The sequence below is a fragment of the Myotis daubentonii genome, chromosome 5 (genome assembly GCF_963259705.1).
Source record: "Myotis daubentonii chromosome 5, mMyoDau2.1, whole genome shotgun sequence".
Classification (NCBI taxonomy): Eukaryota; Metazoa; Chordata; class Mammalia; order Chiroptera; family Vespertilionidae; genus Myotis; species Myotis daubentonii.
Genome location: NC_081844.1, coordinates 13752396 through 13770314, shown reverse-complemented (window position 1 = coordinate 13770314; position 17919 = coordinate 13752396). Strand labels below are relative to the sequence as shown.

The 17919-nt window shown below is 44.4% G+C and overlaps 1 protein-coding gene across 1 annotated transcript; it reads right to left on the bottom strand.

The window, feature by feature from the left end:
• Window positions 1-9962: 9962 nt before the first annotated feature.
• On the bottom strand, window positions 9963-14578 carry NEFL (neurofilament light chain). Its single transcript, XM_059695954.1, has 4 exons — window positions 13428-14578; window positions 12284-12408; window positions 11516-11841; window positions 9963-10928 (listed from the first exon to the last, which is right to left on the bottom strand). The coding sequence occupies exons 1-4, from the start codon at window positions 14469-14471 to the stop codon at window positions 10795-10797; spliced, it is 1629 nt and encodes a 542-aa protein (XP_059551937.1). The 5' UTR covers window positions 14472-14578; the 3' UTR covers window positions 9963-10794.
• Between the last annotated feature and the right edge of the window lie 3341 nt (window positions 14579-17919).

The following is a 17919-nucleotide window of genomic DNA, read 5'->3' as shown; positions in this document are numbered from 1 at the left end:
ACGGCTGGGCTTCGGAGTGAAGATGCTGTCATCCCATCTGCCCTCAAGTGTTTTAAGTCTTGGAACTTGATCCTTTGCGGATCTAGAGGTCTTAATAGCCACGGATTTGCAGCTGCTGCATCTGTGTTTTGCAAAGATCGCTCGGGAAAGGGGGTACAAGGGCTGAGCGCAACGAGGGTTTTCTTTCCCAGAAAGCACCCTCGGGCTCCGCCCACTTACTGCGCAGATAGAAACAGCTTTTTAGTCCTTCCCACCCAGCCACCCTCAAGCTTTCTGTCTCCCCTGGTTAGATGGGGAAAAACAGCTCTGACCTGCTGCGAGGGGAGGTTGGGGTGGCGCCCAGGCAGAACAGAATGTGCAGAAGCCCAAGGAGCGGCTGACAGTGGAGTCGCTACTGTAGGGAAAAAAAAAAAAAATGACAGCAGCCCTATAGAGCAGGGGTGGGCAACCCCTGGCACGCGTGCCAAACATAGCACGCCAGTAACTTTTGCTGGCACGCGAAACCCTCTCTTATAATCTTCCACTTACAATTGTGAATCTTTGTTCTCAGTGATGAATTTTGTTATGTCTCGTAATAGGAGTAGCCTGACGGATGAAAGTAGTAGCTCGTACATATCTCTGAAGGTCACGAAATATAAACCTGATGTAAAATCTCTGTCATCAATGATGGATGCAGCACCAAAAGTCCCACTGATAATATCAAACGGAGTCATAAAGTTTTCTGTCGGACTATCAGTGTACATGTATACATTAAAAAATAAATGTATTTTTCATCATCATATACTGTGTTTTTGTCGCTCTAATGAATTTTATTATTTCTTCAATGTTCTTCACATACGTACACCTTAAGAGATACCAAGTAGGTGTAACATGTTCTCAAAAAATTAGGGTTGGCACGCAGAAGAATTTTGAGTCAGAGATTTTGCTGGTTTTGGCACGCACTCACAAAAAGGTTGCCCACCCCTGCTCCAGAGCATCTTCGATTTTTTTAAAGATTTTCATCTCAGTTAGTGCATTAGATTCTCAAAGGTTTGCAAGGCTTGTTGTTTCAATTACAAGAAAGACATTAGAACTATACGTCTTTCTAGTGTAATCCTAAAACACCATCAAATGCGCTCAGTTCCTTTTAGACTCACTCTCCACAGAGGGGCAGCGTGGCCTGTCCTGAGTCCGGAAGGCGGAAATGCGGAAACGCAGGCCCAGGCATAGGCTCTAAGAAGACAAGAAAGATGCCTTCATCTACAAATAGACCTTCATCCCCTCAGGATGTGTTCTGCTGGTGGGTGAAAAGAGACGCTTTTCTACTCATGTTGCTTCCATTATCCCTGAGTTTGAGCAAAGCGTTGTTTTCTAAGTGGGCAGGGGAAAGGTATAGGCTGCAAGGCTCCTGGCTTCTGGGACTTGATCAGCCAGACGCCTGCCTCGCCCCCTCTCAGAATACCAAGCTGAGGATAGGGGTCTAAGCAACCCCCAAATATGCCCCAAGTTGATTGCCCTGCCTGAGGAAGGGCCATTTGTTTAAGGATGTGCCCCCCTTCCTTCCCCTCCCCCCCCCCCACACACACCAAGGAAAAGTGCCGGGACACTGTAGACCAGGGGTCCTCAAACTATAGCCCTTGGGCCACATGCGGCCTGCCCAAAACATTTATCCGGCCTTCTGGGTGTTTTTGCCGCCGCTGCCTGTTGCTTAGCAGCTGACTTGTACCAGGCCGCAATGTGCATGTGTGGAATGTGCTCCGCACTCTCCCACTCCCCTTCTTCTCTCTGTCTCTCAACTCCTCCTCTCAGTCTCGGGTGTGATCAGAGGAGTCACGAGCTTGTCTGTGCAGAGCCTGCTGCTGCCTGAGGGCCGAGGTAAGAACAAGTTAGGATTTTTTTTTTTTTTTGAAGTTAGGAGGTCTTTATTTTATTTTGCAGTTAGTAGGGCCCTTTTTTTTGAAGTTAGGAGAGCCTTTTTTTGAAGTTTTGGTTTTTTATTTCAAAATAAGATATGTGCAGTGTGCACAGGAATTTGTTCATAGTTTTTTTTTTTAACTATAGTCTGGCCCTCCAACAGTCTGAGGGACAGTGAACTGGCCCCCTGTTTAAAAAGTTTGAGGACCCCTGCTGTAGACACTGAAATCAGCCTCCAGTCCTTGGTGTCTGGAGACTGCTGAGTTGGGAAAGCGGGTGACTCTAAAGCATTTTCAGAAGTCACACTTGTTTTCTAATTCCCACTGTTCAGGTGCACTGGGAGGATGGGCCAGAAACTGTTCACATGAACAAAGGGCAAACAAAACAAACTTGGTCTCTGGATCATTTCTCCTGCTAAGTCACTGAAATGTCCCTTCAGTGGTTCACACTCTCAGGTCACTTCTGCTGACACTTTTTCCTCCCATAAGTGCCTGGGGAAGGTGGTGCTTTTAATCTCACCTCAAAGCTGGCCTCTACTTCACATCTCTGACACCAGTATTTCCGTCAGAAACTGTGAATGATTTGTGACTTACGGCTGAAATTTTCTGCCACATATTGTGTGTGTGTGTGTGTGTGTGTGTATGTGTGTGTGTGTTAACCTTTGCAATGAGAAGTCAGGTTTCTCCTGTAAATAAATTATTAGAAACAACCAACAAATCAGACTGAGCAGATCATTCCTTCCTCTCAGAGATGATTAGTGAAAACACACATAGAGTTTTTCATATACATTTTCTGTTTTTAACAGTGGGCTAGACATAGAGTAAAAGGGACTATTAGTTTTGCTGCATCAAAGCATCCTGCTGGTTTTCATTTTAATGGTCACATCAGGAAATGGCCTGTACTCCACGTGAAATTATAAGGATGTGGAGTGGTTATAGATTGAAAGAATGGTATTTAGCGAAGAGCAAAGGGATTAATGGCCTTCAATGCACAAATGAAAATGTCGTTAATAGCTACAAGAAACCTGATCCTCATGCATAGCATCTCCGGCTTTTTTAAAAGCCACTTCATATTTAAGACTACTTGTAATCAGCATAGCTTGTGTTTATGAGAAGTGTTCCATTTAAGAACATGTGTGTACTATATCAGAACCAAAGGTATTTAAAAAATCCAAGGTGTCAACTGAGATGGTACTGACCACCTCACAAAATAATAAACACTTTTATTTTTCTCTCACAACTTACCATAAGTCATATATTAGCTGCCACAATATTTATCCCACTTAACTAAAACAATACATATTTCATCTCAAATGAATTAATGCAGGAAAACTAAGGCCATGAAGTAAAACTGTCAAGCTTTATAGAAAAATATATGGGATTCATATCAGGAGTTATTGCAATGCACATAATACCTTTTAAACAGAGGAATTACTAAAGGCATACTTCCATAGAAGGACCAACATGAAGTGATAATTGATGAAGATATTCACTGCCAAACTGCTCAGAATTTTCATGAACATTTTAAAACTTAAATTGGGATACCTAGGCAAACAAGAATGAGTACACCAATGAGAACAACAAGGAAAATATTTGAAGCTGGAATTGTTTCAGAATCTCTTGAATGGATAATTGTTGTTCATAAAAAAATAAAATAAAAAAGAATCACATGCCCACTATCTTATTGTAGCCACCAGTGATCTTCACCATTTGTATGTTGTCCTTTTGTAGCTTCCTCTCACACTGAGTCAGCCAGGCTGATCTCTGTGACCCAGAGAATACAGTGGTAATGACAATGTGTGACTTTCAAGGCTAGGTCATAAATGACATCGCACCTTCTGCCTTGGTTTTTTGGAGGCCTTGCTCTGGGGAAGTCCAGCAGCCATGTTGTTAGAATCCTCAAGCAGCTCCGTGGAAAGGACCACTTGGAGAAGAAACTGCAGCCAAGTGGGTGAGCCACCTTGAAGTAGATTCTGAGGCCTAATCAAGTCTTCAGATAACAGTACAGTAATCTCAGCCAACATCTAACTGCAGCCTCATTAGAGACCCAGAGCCAGACCATTCCAACTGAGCCGCTCCCAAATCTCCCAAATTCCTGATCTGCAGAAACTAAGAAACAATGAGTGGTTGGGTTGTTTTAAGTCTCTAAGCTTTGTCTATTGTCTATGTAACAATAGAAGACTAATAAATACTACATATTAATTTGGTGAAATATTATGTAGTTATCAAAAATGAGATATTGTTTACAACTTTCCCTATTCGTGCATTTATTCTGTTAGTAAAAAAATTACCTCAAAGCCCTGGCCAGTGTTGCTAAGTGGTTAGTGCTAAGGGTCTTGGGTTGGATTCCTGGTCAAGGGCACATAGCTAGGTTGCTGATTCAATCCCCAGCTCCAGTCAGGGCACAGGCAGGAGGCAACAAATCCATGTGTCTCTCTCACATCAATGTTTCCCTTTCTCTCCACCCTCCCGCGTCCCCTTCCACTCTCTCTAAAAATAAATGGAAAAAATGTCCTCCAGTGAGGATTACTAAAACAAACAAACAAACAAACAAAAAAGACCTCAAAAATTTCCTAAATCACACCACATCATGCCATTTCTACTGCTTCTGCCCTTTTCTAAATCACCATACCATCTTCCCTTACCAGGACTAAAGCAGCCTTTTAGTTAGTCTGTCTACTTTGATTCTTGCTTCTCTAAAGTCTATTCTCTACACAAGAGCCAGAGTGGTCATTATAAAACAGAAATCAGGTCATGAACACTTCTTCCACTTAACCCCTTCAAAAGTTTTTAATTGCACAAGGAATAAAGTCTAAACTCTCTTATCTACAAGCCCCTGCATAATCTGGCTTTGCCTACCTCTCCCAACCCTACTTCGTACACTATCTAATAAATGCTCTTTTTTGCTGTTATTAATCCTCACCTGAGAACATTTTCCATTGGTTTTCTTTAGAGACAGTGGAAGCGAGGGAGAGGAGGAGGCGGAGAAGGAGAGAGAGATAGAGATAGAGAGAGAGAGAGAGAGAGAGAGAGAGAGAGAGAGAGAGAGAGAGAAACGTCAATGTGAGAGAGACACATCGATTGATTGCCTCCTGCATGGATCCAGACCAGCGCCAGAGATCAAACCTGCAACCCAGGTATGTGCCTTTGACCAGGAATTGAACCCACGATGCTTTGGTGCAAAGGCTGATGCTCTAATTACTGAACCACACTAGCCAGGACCTAATAAATATTTTCAATATTCATTAATGGACTTAAGGCATTTGAGGTGAGGAGTGTCAAACAAGTAAAGTTTTTGCACTTTCTGTTCCCTCTACCTGGAACACTCTATCTCCAGGTTATTGCACATCTGGCTTAGATCTCATGTCACCAACCTACCAACGTGTTTATTTGTCCTTTGCCTATTTACACACATACACACACACACACACACACACATACACACACACTGCTCGGCAGATAGTGTATGATTAATATGTGTGGAGTGAATGGATGAGCTATGACAAAATATACATAAATAGAAGTAAGAGCTAAAGGAAAATATATAAATAAAAGTAATGGTAGTTGAAATGGGGAAATATGATATTTTTTCCTTTTTAGTTTCTTTAAATACAGTATTGTTGTTTCATTTAACAACAACAAAAAACCCCTCCATATACAAATAACTATCTATGTTGAAGTGGAATTAAAAAGCTATCGATAGTTACTTTGTGGGGCTGCTGAAAATTTCTTTCTTCTCATGATGCTTTATCTTTTGGCTCTGTTGCTCTCGTATAAGCCTCTTTAGTAGGAATTTTCTAGAGGACCTTAAACTGAAGACGGCCCTGGCTGCCTGGCTTGTGTAACTCACTGCACTCCATTCTGCTGGACATTTTGCCAAGAGGACAACATCCTGAATGCTCCACTGAGGGCGCCTTTCAAAATCAGGCACACCTCAGGAGCATTTGGATTGGATTCCAAAACACCTCAGTAAAACAAAACAAACAAATTTTTGGTTTCCCAGTGTATAAAAGTTATATTTACACTAGACCAGTGGTAGGCAAACTGCAGCTCACGAGCCATATGCAGCTCTTTGGCCCCTTGAGTGTGTCTCTTCCACAAAATACCACGTGCGGGCGCACATGTACAGTGCGACTGAAACTTCATGGCCCATGCGTAGAAGTCGGTATTTTGTGGACGAGCCACACTCAAGGGGCCAAAGAGCTGCATGTGGCTCGCGAGCCGCAGTTTGCCGACCTCTGCACTAGACTATAGTCTATTAAGTGGGCAATAGCATTATGTCTAAAACATGTGCATACCTTAATTAAAAATACTTTATTGTAATCTGTTTGCTGGTGGAGAGTGTTACCTCCAATTTGTGAAAAAATGAAATACCTGTGAAGCAGAGTGAAATGAGGTATGCCTGGGTGAATAAGGTCTGGGCCAATTCTGACACCTCACTCTGTCCCCAAAGGAGAAAGATGAACTTCTCCATCCTGTCTATGTTTATGAAATGTTCTCACAAATATTAAATCTCACCATCCTAAAAACATTTATTAAGATGCCCTAAACAGCCCTAGCTTGTGTGCCTCAATTGGCTAGGTGTCATCTTGCACACGGAAAAGTTGCTGGTTCTATTCCCAGCCAGGGCACATGCCCAGGTTTTAGGTTCAATCCCTGGTAAGGGACATGCAAAAGGCCGCCGATCAATATTTTGCTCTCACATTGATTTTTTTCCCCTCTCTCTCTCCCTCTCCCTTCTGCTCTCTCTAAAAAATCAATAAAAAATATTTTTATTAAAAGATGCCTTAAACACAAGGCATTTATTTATTTACTCATTTATGTCTTTATATTTTTTCTTAAATATATTTTTATTGATTTCAGAGAGGAAGGAAGAGGCAGAGAGAGATAGAAACATCAATGGTGAGAGAGAATCCTTGATTGGCTCACCCCCTACTTGGGATGGAGCCAGCAACCTGGGCACATGCCCTTGACTGGAATTGAACCTGGGACTCTTCAGTCCATAGGTCGATGCTCTATCCACTGAGTCAAACCAGCTAGGACCTTTTATTTATTTAGTCAACCTTTACCCTTTCCCAAAATGATTTAAAATAGTTTATGACTAAAAGACATGCAAGAAGGAGGAGGAGAAGGAAGAAGAAAGATATAAAGTACAACCAGAAGGAGGAAAAGGAGAAGGAGAAACAATTGAGAACTAATTAAATGTAAGTAAAACTAGAAAATTGTGACCAGATAGGAGAATAACATCATGGGAACCAACATCCTGAGATGGGATAATCCTTGAAGGTAAACATTAAATTCCTCTCTGTTTATAAAACTGGCTCTTGCCTTCCAACAGCTTAAAATTAAGCAGAGGGATGAAGACATGGACATAAACGATTAAAGGGATTAAAGAAGAGCTGGAGCACCCTATGTAACTGCAAGGGAACCCTGTGAATGTAACTACGCCCCTTGGATGGTACAAGGACTGTATTGTAAAAATGCCAATAGTTGTGTGAAAACTCCCCGGCCAATGCGACAACACATGCCTGTGAAAGTAAGCTCTGATTCCACGAGGGTGCCTCCCAAGGTGGACTGAAAAGGCAACAGCGGGCTGGACCAGCTAAGGGCATGGAATTTAAAGCCAGAATGTGAGGTTTAACTGTCAGCCCTGCCACAAACTACCTGTCGACCTCGGTCAAACTACCTACCCTTAATTCCTCATCTGTAAAATGGAAAAGGTAATCATACTGGACTGATAACATTGCTGTGTGAGAGGAATTCAGTTGATACATACAATGCACTTAGATCAGTGCCTGGGACACAGCAACTATCTGACAGCACTAGAATATCCATGTGGGGGGGGGGGAATGCATCAAATTAGTTCCTTACCAACTTAATGCTGGAAATGTAACTTGACACTACGTTAATAATTCACTTTATGTGATGAATTTTAGTGTGAACATAATAGTGATATGCATGTTTCCCATTCAGCCATTTACCCTCAGCTTGTAAAAGATTTTCAGGAATTTTGAATCATGACTCTAGGAAGGATCTGAGACATCAACTGCTGAACCCTTTATGTAGCTAAGATGGTCAAGGTCAGAGTGAGGGTCCAGGCCAGAGTGGTGGGGGTGGGGATGGGACTGACCAGTGCTCCATTACCAACAATGCTAGAATCCAGAGCAGACGCCTCAGTCTTTCTTCTCTGCTCTCCCCACAAGGTGTTGACAAGACTAGGTCTGATTATTGACTACTCTTGGCTATCTAGTCATCTCAAAGGCATTTTAATCTATTAAGAATTTTTAGTTCAATCAATATTAATTGTGCTCTCCTATGGTAGGAAATGTTGCTAGATGCTAGGGGCTAAATGGTGAGCAGGTCAGATGGCCATACTTCTGAAGACCACACCATAGCAGGGGATGCAGGCACTTATGAAGCGATCATAAAAATAGATGCTGATTGCAGGTGTGTAAAAGTCTACAAAGTCTACATGATCTGGAAGACATATTTAATAGAGGAATTTGGCCCAGTCAGGAAAGGTTTCCCCAAGAGAATGACAGCTAAGCCTAAATATGGGCAAGGTTGGGGGAAGGAAAGATAAGGCAAGTGCTCCAGACAGATAAATCAGCAATAATCTTGTGGCTGATGGGAGAACAGAGGGCCAGGGTGCAGGAGCGGCGGAGTTGAGAAGAACGAATGCTCATAGGAGGAGGTCAGAGAAGTAGTTCAGGGTCAGGGTTATGCAGGCCTTGAATATCACCTTAAAGAGTTTGGTTTCTATATTAAAATAAATGGGAACCTATTGGAGGAGATGGCATGGTCAATTTTTTTCTTTTATAAAGATTACCTTAGTGTGCTGATTGAGGAGGCAAAGCATAGACAATGGGTGGTCCCTTAGGATAGTGCGAGTGGAAATGGAGAAATGGAGATGGATTCGGGATATGTAGGCAGCAAAATCAATAGGGCTCTGATAGACTAGACTAAAGGAACTGGAGGAGAGAAAATGAAGAGTATGATGCCATGCCAGCCTCTGGTTTGCAGAATTGGATGACTGGGGACTGGTGGCATTAACTGGTGGCAGAGAACTGGAGTTTAGGAGGGAGAAGAAGGGAGAGTGGTACTAACCAAGGAACCAAATTTGAGGGGGAAATGTTTTTAAAACTTCAAAGCCATTTAGTTTAGGTTTTTCAGTATTTTATTATGGCACACAGGATTGAGTATGGTACAGTATTCTTCAAGTAATTCTTAAACCAACCAGCTGTTTCCATTTGGCTAAAGTTACTTTTTTACATGTAATTTGCATCTCTCAGATTTACCATGTGCAGCATCCCATGTTTAATGAACATAAATGTGAAAAGCTTGGTTTCTGAGGTGACTCCTAGTTTTTACAGAAGCCGATGTACTGAGAATCTTCATAGCTTCACATCCATAGCATCATGGCAGATAAAGCAATATATTCTACCTATTTATGTGGCAACATGTATGTAACTAGAAGTAGGTAATGAGAAGGGATCAGATAACTTTAAAAGGAGACCACTTTGCTTTCAGTTTAAATTCATTACTTTTAAAAGTTGTCTAAAGAACAAATATTCAACAAAATTAGCTGACAAAGCAATTGTGTAAGAACAGAAGCAGAACAGCGGATAATCAATAATTTCATCAACATTCCACATCAAGTGCAAGTGCAAGAGCTTTCATAACTTCGCAGCAGACGGAGGACAAGTGGGGTGTGTGTGTGATGCTGTGTCCAACCAGTTAGAGCTATCATTGAAATAGTGACTCATAACAATTTCATCTTCTGCATCTGTAGTTTTTCAAAGTTTTAAAATGGGTGGCATTAAATGCTATTTACTTGAGGCAACAGAATTAAGCTAGCAACACACTGAATCATGAGTTCAGGATTGCAGGCAACATGTTTGCAATAATAATATCGAAATAACTTTTGATATTCTTATCCTCTGTCCAAATTTATACATTGATAAAAAAAATTACTCCTTTTGAGTCTATCATTTACTTGGTTTTTCAACTTTTTCCCATGATATTTAGACTATATATTTTAATGTGGTTATAATGATGGACAGGCAAGACTCAAATTCTCTCTAAATTGCATTTTTATTATATAGTATTGTTTAAGTTACCTGTTTACCATAAACAGTATACTTATCACATAACTTCAGAATTGCCTCCAAGAAAGTCATTCACAACATTATATAGTACATTTTATGGGGGCAAAAGTAGTTTGCTATTGATAAAAGAAAAAGAATCCCAGGGACTCCCAATTGCTCAAGTTTAGTATCAATAAAAATTTTGAGGGGAGAGATTTCATGAATGATCATGGCCTAACTGTATCCCTCAGAATGACCAATTAAAGGGCAAAAATACATTGTAATTGTTAAATTTTTGATTTAAAAAATATGGAGGTCAATAGTCCGCTTGTATATGATGTATATTGATGCCTTCTGTAAGATAGTTTAAAGTCAATAATCACAGCAAAAAATGTCATTCATTGTAACTTTATTTACTGTTTATTGCACATGATTTGAGGTCTTTCATTTCTAACCACCGAAGATTCAAAGGACTATTTTTTCCATGAAGTTTAACATTAACATTAGTGAATTCGTGTATTCATGTGTGTTTATTGTAAACGTCTGAATTATTCACATTGCCATAGATCCTGAACTCATAAGCGTGGACCATGCACAGGCTGGCAGCAAGCCAGGAAGCCACTCTGCAAGCAAACAGATACTCTGCATAAGGAGAAAAGTCATAGCACAACATTTAATGTCCAACCTGAGTCACCTCAGAATGTTACATATATTGACTTCTTAACTCATATAGTATCGGGAACTCAGCTGCTTGGTTGGTGATGGGGTTGACCTGGTTTTGGGGGATTATTCCTGAAATAGTCAAGGAGAGGGGCTCAATCTTTCTTCTTGGCCGCTTGCTCCTCCCCTGCACCTTCCTCTTTCTTCTCGTCCTCAGCTTCCTGGGCATCTTCTCCTTCACCTTCGCCTCCTTCTTCCTCCTTTGCGTCCTCAAATTCTTCCTTGGCACCTTTAACATTAAGGAAAGTACAAATTCCAAATCCAGGGTAAGTCCAGGCCAAATATATCTGCTTAGGTATTGGGGGAAATCACGTCAGAATGCTTCCCAATAACCTCTCCGCTCTACTCTCCCAAACACTCGCAGCTGACAGTGCCTGCCAGAAATGCTTTGCCCCTGAACACACACTGAAATACAGTGAGATTACTTCTAGGTACTGGGAGCTCTCCAGGACCTCAGTATTTCTTTTATTATTATGCTTAGTATTTAGTTTTGTTCTTTAGGACACCAAACAGCTGTGGTCAATGAATATATTTTCAAATGTTTAGTAGGAATGACAAGACCAGGAGGAGGCTATTTCTAAATGCTATTTTCAAAAAAACTACCAAGCTAAGCAGAGCTGTGTATGTCTGGGAAGACAGCCAATTTGAGAAATCAGGTGCTTACTAAAGGATAAGTGTATCATTTAACATCCTAAACTCATATATGAATGGAACTTCTTTGGAATAAGCAAGGCTTCATTTATCTTATGCATGTCCTAACAAATACCCACGCTCAGTTTGCACTTGAAGTTGTATGGTTGTTTATTTTAATCATACCTTCTTCCTCTTCCTCTCCCTCTCCTTCCTCTTCCTCAGCCTCTTCCTTCTCCTTCTCCTCCTCTTCAGCTTCTCCTTCAGAGGGGGGCTCATCCTTAGCTTCCTCGGCTTTTGCAGCCTCGATGGTCTCCTCCACCTCGATCTGCTCCTCCTGGACATGGCTGGTGTAGTAAGAAGGGAAGGAGCGAGCGGACATCAAGTAGGAGCTGGTCTGTAAACCACCGTAGGCAGATCGGCCAAAGACCTGGGAACTCTGGGAGTAGCCGCTGGCCATGCTTCCCACACTGGTGAAACTGAGCCGGGTCTCCTCACCTTCCAAGAGTTTCCTAGGGAGGCAGGGGCAGGATGGGGTTAACAAACATGAACACAGAAAATGTGCTGAGCTACTTGCTCTGAGCCCACACTCATCGCCTTCACCTAATGCCACACCCTTAAAGGCACATGCAAGCTGGAGCAGGGATGGAAATTTAAAAACCTAATAACTGAAGTTGTTGTGAAAGAGACCAAAACAACAAAACCAACAACACACATTTTTAAAAACTTTTAAAATAGTCCTATTAGATTTAAAATACAATGGGAAGCTGGAAACAGGACTCATTCTTACAGGGATAAATTCTTATATACTTGTCTAAATACCTTCTTGGAAAAAAGCCAGAAAGCAAGCAATTATCTCAAGGACTGTTCTTGAAGGTTTCCGATTCAACATAAATGAAATCTGATTTTCTTGCTGAGGCTGAATGGCTGTGGCCTTTGTGCCTCAGTGTTTACCTGTAAGCTGCAATCTCAATGTCCAAAGCCATCTTCACATTGAGGAGGTCCTGGTATTCTTTTAAATATCGGGCCATTTCACTCTTTGTAGTTCTCAACTCATTTTCCAATTTGTTGATTGTGTCCTGTTGGAAGACAAAAAAGAAAAGAAATCCAAGCATACATCCCTACCACTATCATTTTACTTGTAGTATAGCTGCAAAGGCCTGCGTTTAATTGGACTCAAAGAGCACACCTTAAGAAAAATCTCCCCTAAATCAACTGCCTTCTCTGTTTAACCTTTCCTTCCTTGCAAAAATAAAAAATCAGCTTCATGAAACACGAGATGACAGCAAAATAACAAATTTTAAGAAATGATCAAAAATTATTTGATGGAAAAGAACATTTTTTGCTTTCTTTAATTAAGTCTATGAACTTCATAAAATGCCTTCAAGGAACTAAACCGATTTTTTTTAAAACTTTGTCTCTCATTCAATGCTTAACTTTATCCAGGTCACATTCAAGAAATACATTTATGTATAGGAGAAAGAAATAGGTTGATAAAAAAAATTATTTTATCTAAAGTATTTTCTATGTTGCTACATGGATTTTTCCTCCTCCCTAGAAGATGAAGATCCTTAAAAAAAAAAAAAAGTCTTATTGTGAATATCATTTCCTATTACAGTTTTGAGTATTCCTATCTACCTGCTAAGTTAAGGTAAAGGAGTGATGGGTAAAACTAATCAGAAGCATGCTGGTTGGTCACAGGTATTTGTCGAATCAAATGGTCCAATCCTCGATGCAGAGCAACTTGTGGCTAATGCAGGACAAGAGAGGCAGGTCAGAGGCAACGCCCAGATGCCACCCCCACTCCTTCTCCCACCCCACGCAACATCCTGCAGGGCTGGGCAGCTTTAATGCGGAACTTAGATTCCATTGCACCAAGCACAACTTCCCAGACCTCAGTGTCGCCCCCGCCCCCGCTCCCCAAGGGCCCCACCCCTCCCAGACAGTCCAAGAAACCAAGTCCTATTCCCCTAATACTGCATGCAGAGGCCTCATCTCCGGTCTCCACTTTGGGGGCGCGTCCTCCTCCCCGGTCCCCGTCCCCACCCTCGATTGTGCAGCCCTCACCCCAACCCCCGTGTTTTGCCCAGCGCCGTACCTGCATAGCACTAATGTCGGCGTTCTGCTTATCCTCCAGCTCTTGCAGCTGCTTTTCCAGCGCTTCGTTCATGCCCCGGCATGCTTCGATCTCCAGGGTCTTGGCCTTGAGCAGGCGGCGGCTCTCGGACACCTCGTCCTTGGCGGCGCGCACCGCGTCGGTGTTCTTGGCGGCGCTCTCGGTCAGCACGGTGAAGCGGCTCTTGAACCATTCTTCGGCGTTCTGCATGTTCTTGGCAGCCAGCTTCTCGTACTGGGCGCGGATGTCCTTGAGCGCGGCGGAGAGGTCGGGCTTGGAGGACACGTCCATCTCCACGGAGATCTGAGCGTACTGGATCTGCGCCTGCAGCTCGGCGATCTCCTCTTCGTGCACCTTCTTCAGAAAGGCGATTTCGTCCATCAGGCTGTCGATGCGCTTTTCGAGCTCGGCGCGGGCGAGGGCCGCCTCGTCGGCACCTTTGCGCGCCTCCATCAGCCGGCCCTCGGCGTCCTCGCGGTTCAGCACCTCTTCCTCGTAGCGCGCCTGCAGGCTGCGCAGCGTCTCCTCCAGCCCCTCTCGCTCGCCCTGCAGCGCCTGCTTCTCGTTGGTGGCGTCTTCCGCCGCCAGGCGCAGGTCGCGGATCTCCTGCTCGTACAGCGCCCGGAAGCGCGACGGCTCCGAGTGCTTCTGCCGCAGCACCAGCAGCTCGGCTTCCAGGACCTTGTTCTGCTGCTCCAGCTCGTGCACGCGCTCGATGAAGCTGGCGAAGCGGTCGTTGAGGTCCTGCAGCTGCGCCTTCTCCTGCGTGCGGATCGACTTGAGGTCGTTGCTGATGGCGGCTACCTGGCTCAGGTCGAGGTTCTCGAGACTGGGCATCAAGGAGCCGGAGCTGGACGAGTAGCTGCGGCGCACGGACAGCGAGGAGACGGGCGCCGAGTAGCTGGAGTACGCGGAGCGCGCGGTGCTGTAGCCGCTGCGCACGCTGGAGATGTGCACCCGGGGCGTCTCCACGTAGCGCCGCTTGTAGGAGGTCGAGTAGTACGGCTCGTAGCTGAAGGAACTCATCGCGGCGGCCGGCGCTCCTCTGCTGGCGGCAGAGACGGGGTCCTACAGAGAAAGAAGAACGGGGGATGGAGGGTGGAGGGAGGGTGGATGGCTGTGTGCGGCTCTGCGCGGTCCTGCCACCCCTATTTATACTCCGCGAGAGTTCTGACGCAGCCGCGATCGATCACCGCGCCGCCGGGTGGGGGCAGCGCTGCTGCACCGGGCGGATTCTGCGCAAAAGGAAGGCGGGGGCGAGCGACCGGCCGCGGGGGTGCGGCGGCTCGTCCTCTCCCACTTTTCTCTGAGGCCTCAAGTTTTCTCTGAGACCCCACACCCGCTCATTCATTTCCTTTTCCTCCCCCAGCCCATCCCACTTCTCCTTTGATCTCGTATCACCTAGATTCTGAGGTGTCCCAATAGCCAGTTCTCCCTTCCTGCTGTCCAGACCTCGGTACCTCGGACACATCCTCTCCCCCGGACTCGCCCCTTCCCCACCAGGGGCCTCCGCATCGCCCCCTTGGTGCGTATGGTGACAAGGCAGTGCCTCCAAGGCCCTGGACATGCAAATGGTCGCCTGAGGCTGCAGGTCTGCGGCAAGTATGGAGGAAAGTTTTCTCTCTTTGTAGCTGCTTCTCGCACTTGCTTTCATATATCTCGCTTTCTCCTGGTTGTTTACCTTTAACGCGCTGCCTACACCCATGAAACTGCGGCACTGCAGGTGTTGACCTGAGCATTTCTAAGCCTTTAGTTAATATCAGCCTTTCGGTGTTCCTGGATTTTCTCATTTCTTTCTGAGGAATGAAGCCACCATTGCGTGCCGCGGGGTGAAGCGTGTAGGTAGAGGAGAGCCGGCGGAGAACCGTTTGAAACTAACCGGCGTGAAAATTGACTGCAAAGACAGCGGTGAGCCCCTCAGCGCGTACTTCATACTGCAAACGCATCCTGCATCTTCCTCAAGCCAAATTCCTGCGTGACATTCCCAACCCCGTCACATGAAAAGTCCCTTCCCCTCTTTTTACACCTGTGTAGCACCCAACCTGATGATTTCAACCAGCCGTGCAGGTGGCTGGCTGGGAGGGAAGCCGCCGCTGCCAGCCCGGAGCCCCAGGGAGAACTCAGATCCGAGATGTCTCGTTCTTGGGCGGACAGAAAACAGTTGCATGAATCTTTACCCCGATTCACTCAAATAAACAGGGAACAGATACAGTCAGGAATCCATGGAACCCCTTTAAGAAACACCCAGGTACCTGAAACAGTGCGCCCTGCACCACGATGCTGCCCTGCAGTCTGCAGAGCGTAGTTATTACCCGTTATGTTAGGGAGTCCGTCGCTTTCATGAGCGGATCTCAGACACTGGCATAGGACACCTAACATTTTTCTAAGCAAGCATTTAATTTTTATTTTATTTGTGTAAGAGTGGCATTTGATGTGCAACTTACTGTTGTTGCTGCTGCTGCTTTAAGAGGCAAACTAAGGGGAAACATTGTAACAGTTTTCAAATAAGAGAAGCCAGAAGTTTTCCCGGTGATGCTGAGAAGGAGAGGTACTTGCAGCCAACACCACAGTTGCCTGGCGGCACTGCACTGCTTTCCCCACAGGACAGGAACGGTGGCTGAGACTTCACCTCTGAGGTTCTGTGCAACTCTCAAAAACCTGTGACTCCTCTTCCTGGCAGAGGGAAAGACTGCAGCAGAGAACATTGAGAAGGGGGGGGGGTGTTCTCCGCTGTCTCAAATAATGCACCTTTCAAAACAACTTTACTAGCTTAAATCTATCAAGAGATCCATCCAAACTCAGTCATTCTAGGGTGTCAGGCCGATGCCATTAGGTTGTCCTGAATTTCAGTCGGCCCTGGCAGACAAGCTAGGGCAGGTATCCTGATGGCTTTTTATAGCCTACTCGTCCTTGGTCTCCCCATTCATCAGTGATTCAACAGTGGGAAAGGCTTCTCTGGGGAGGATGAGGAAGGTGGGAGAGAACCTAGATAAGCCATATTTTTGTCTCTCCCAAGTACATGAGGATAAAAGTGGCAGAATGGATTTTTTAAAAACCTGCTCCATGTAAACCACATGGTTTCACATTCAGCGTGTGTGAGTCTGCCTGCACCACACTCTTAGGTATTCATGAATTCATTTCCTTTGTGCCAGCTGTCTTGCTTCCGAGTTTCAGGTCACCCTCAGAGATCTTAAGTCCATCAGCGATTTTTTGGTTTTTGGTTTCCTTTTGGCCAGGGCTCTGGTTGAAGCCTCTGACTGCAGAGAAGGCTTCCCAGGAAGAGGGAGGGGCTGGTGGATGCTGCAGGGGCGGTGAAATCTGCAGAGAAAGAAATCAGTGAGGCACCTGCTACCATCCGTTGGGAAGCACACGGAGTGAGGAAGGGAGGGAATAAGGGCTCAGAGCCCTTGGCTTTTCAGAACCTGGTGAACAGGAAGTGGAGAGGGGGCAGATGGCCTGTGCTTAGGAATGTAGATCCCTGGTTTGTTTTGGGTGTGTGTATTTTTAAAGAGCTCCTGGCATAGCCACTTCATTCTCCACTACTGCCTTGCTTTAGAAGGGCTCCGGAACCCCTCCAGTGTCTGCGTTTTGGTGACTCTACCTTCAGCCTTCCTGCCAGGTGCCTGCCACTTTTAAATATATTCTGTCCAGTCATCCTCCTTTTTAAATCCTCTTTGCAGAATTGTGCTCTGAATGCCCACATGGCATTTATTGTGTGTGTCAAAGCAAAGTTAAAAGCAACTTTTTAAAATCTTGATTTTTCTTCCACCTCACCATAAATGTTTTTGCATTAGTGTTGTTTGCAGTGGTGTCACTATTTCTTTAGAAGGCGTTTGGGTATTGGTGCACACTTGTGCATTTATTCTCCTCTAAGCATATTCTTTTTTAAATGTGTTTTTATTGATTTCAGAGAGAGGAAGGGAGAAGGATAGAAACATCAGTGATGAGAGATAATCTAGCTGCGACCTCCTGGTTCATGGGTCCACACCCAACCACTGAGCCACACCAGTCGGGTGGTAAGCATATTCTTTACCAACATGAAACTGGTTGAGGGCTGCTGAAAAAACATACTCCTAGAAGATAAAAATTATTTAGAAAAGAAATATGGAAGTATGGTGATGAAAAGTAACATTTCTCCCATACTGGTTATCCCTGATATTTCTATAATCCCCTGATATCTCTATAATCCCCTAAGGGAGTGTTTGAGGTAGTTTAGTTTACAAGTAAATATGTTAACATTACCACAAAGCCCATACAATGTAACTCTTAGAAACACTGAAAAAATTTTAGCTTCTTCTCCAGGGCCAAGAGTCAGAAACCTTCTGATGGAGGGACCTGGTGGTTTTTCATTATTCTAAAATGCTTTGGCATAGCGAGAAGTTCTGCATTGGCCTTAGATTTGAAAAGCTCAAGGTGAGTCTTATGAGGCAGGCCTCACGAGAAGCATTAGTCCAAATAACACGAGAGCAAAGTT

Bases quoted from the DNA above. Each gene is read 5' to 3' on its own strand.
- NEFL (XM_059695954.1), bottom strand. From the start codon at position 14,471: ATGAGTTCCTTCAGCTACGAGCCGTACTACTCGACCTCCTACAAGCGG. The intron at 11,842-12,283 runs GTAAACACTGAG...CTGCCTCCCTAG, and splicing joins ATTGAGATTGCAGCTTACAG to GAAACTCTTGGAAGGTGAGG. The intron at 10,929-11,515 runs GTATGATTAAAA...TTAATGTTAAAG, and splicing joins GGGAGAGGAAGAGGAAGAAG to GTGCCAAGGAAGAATTTGAG.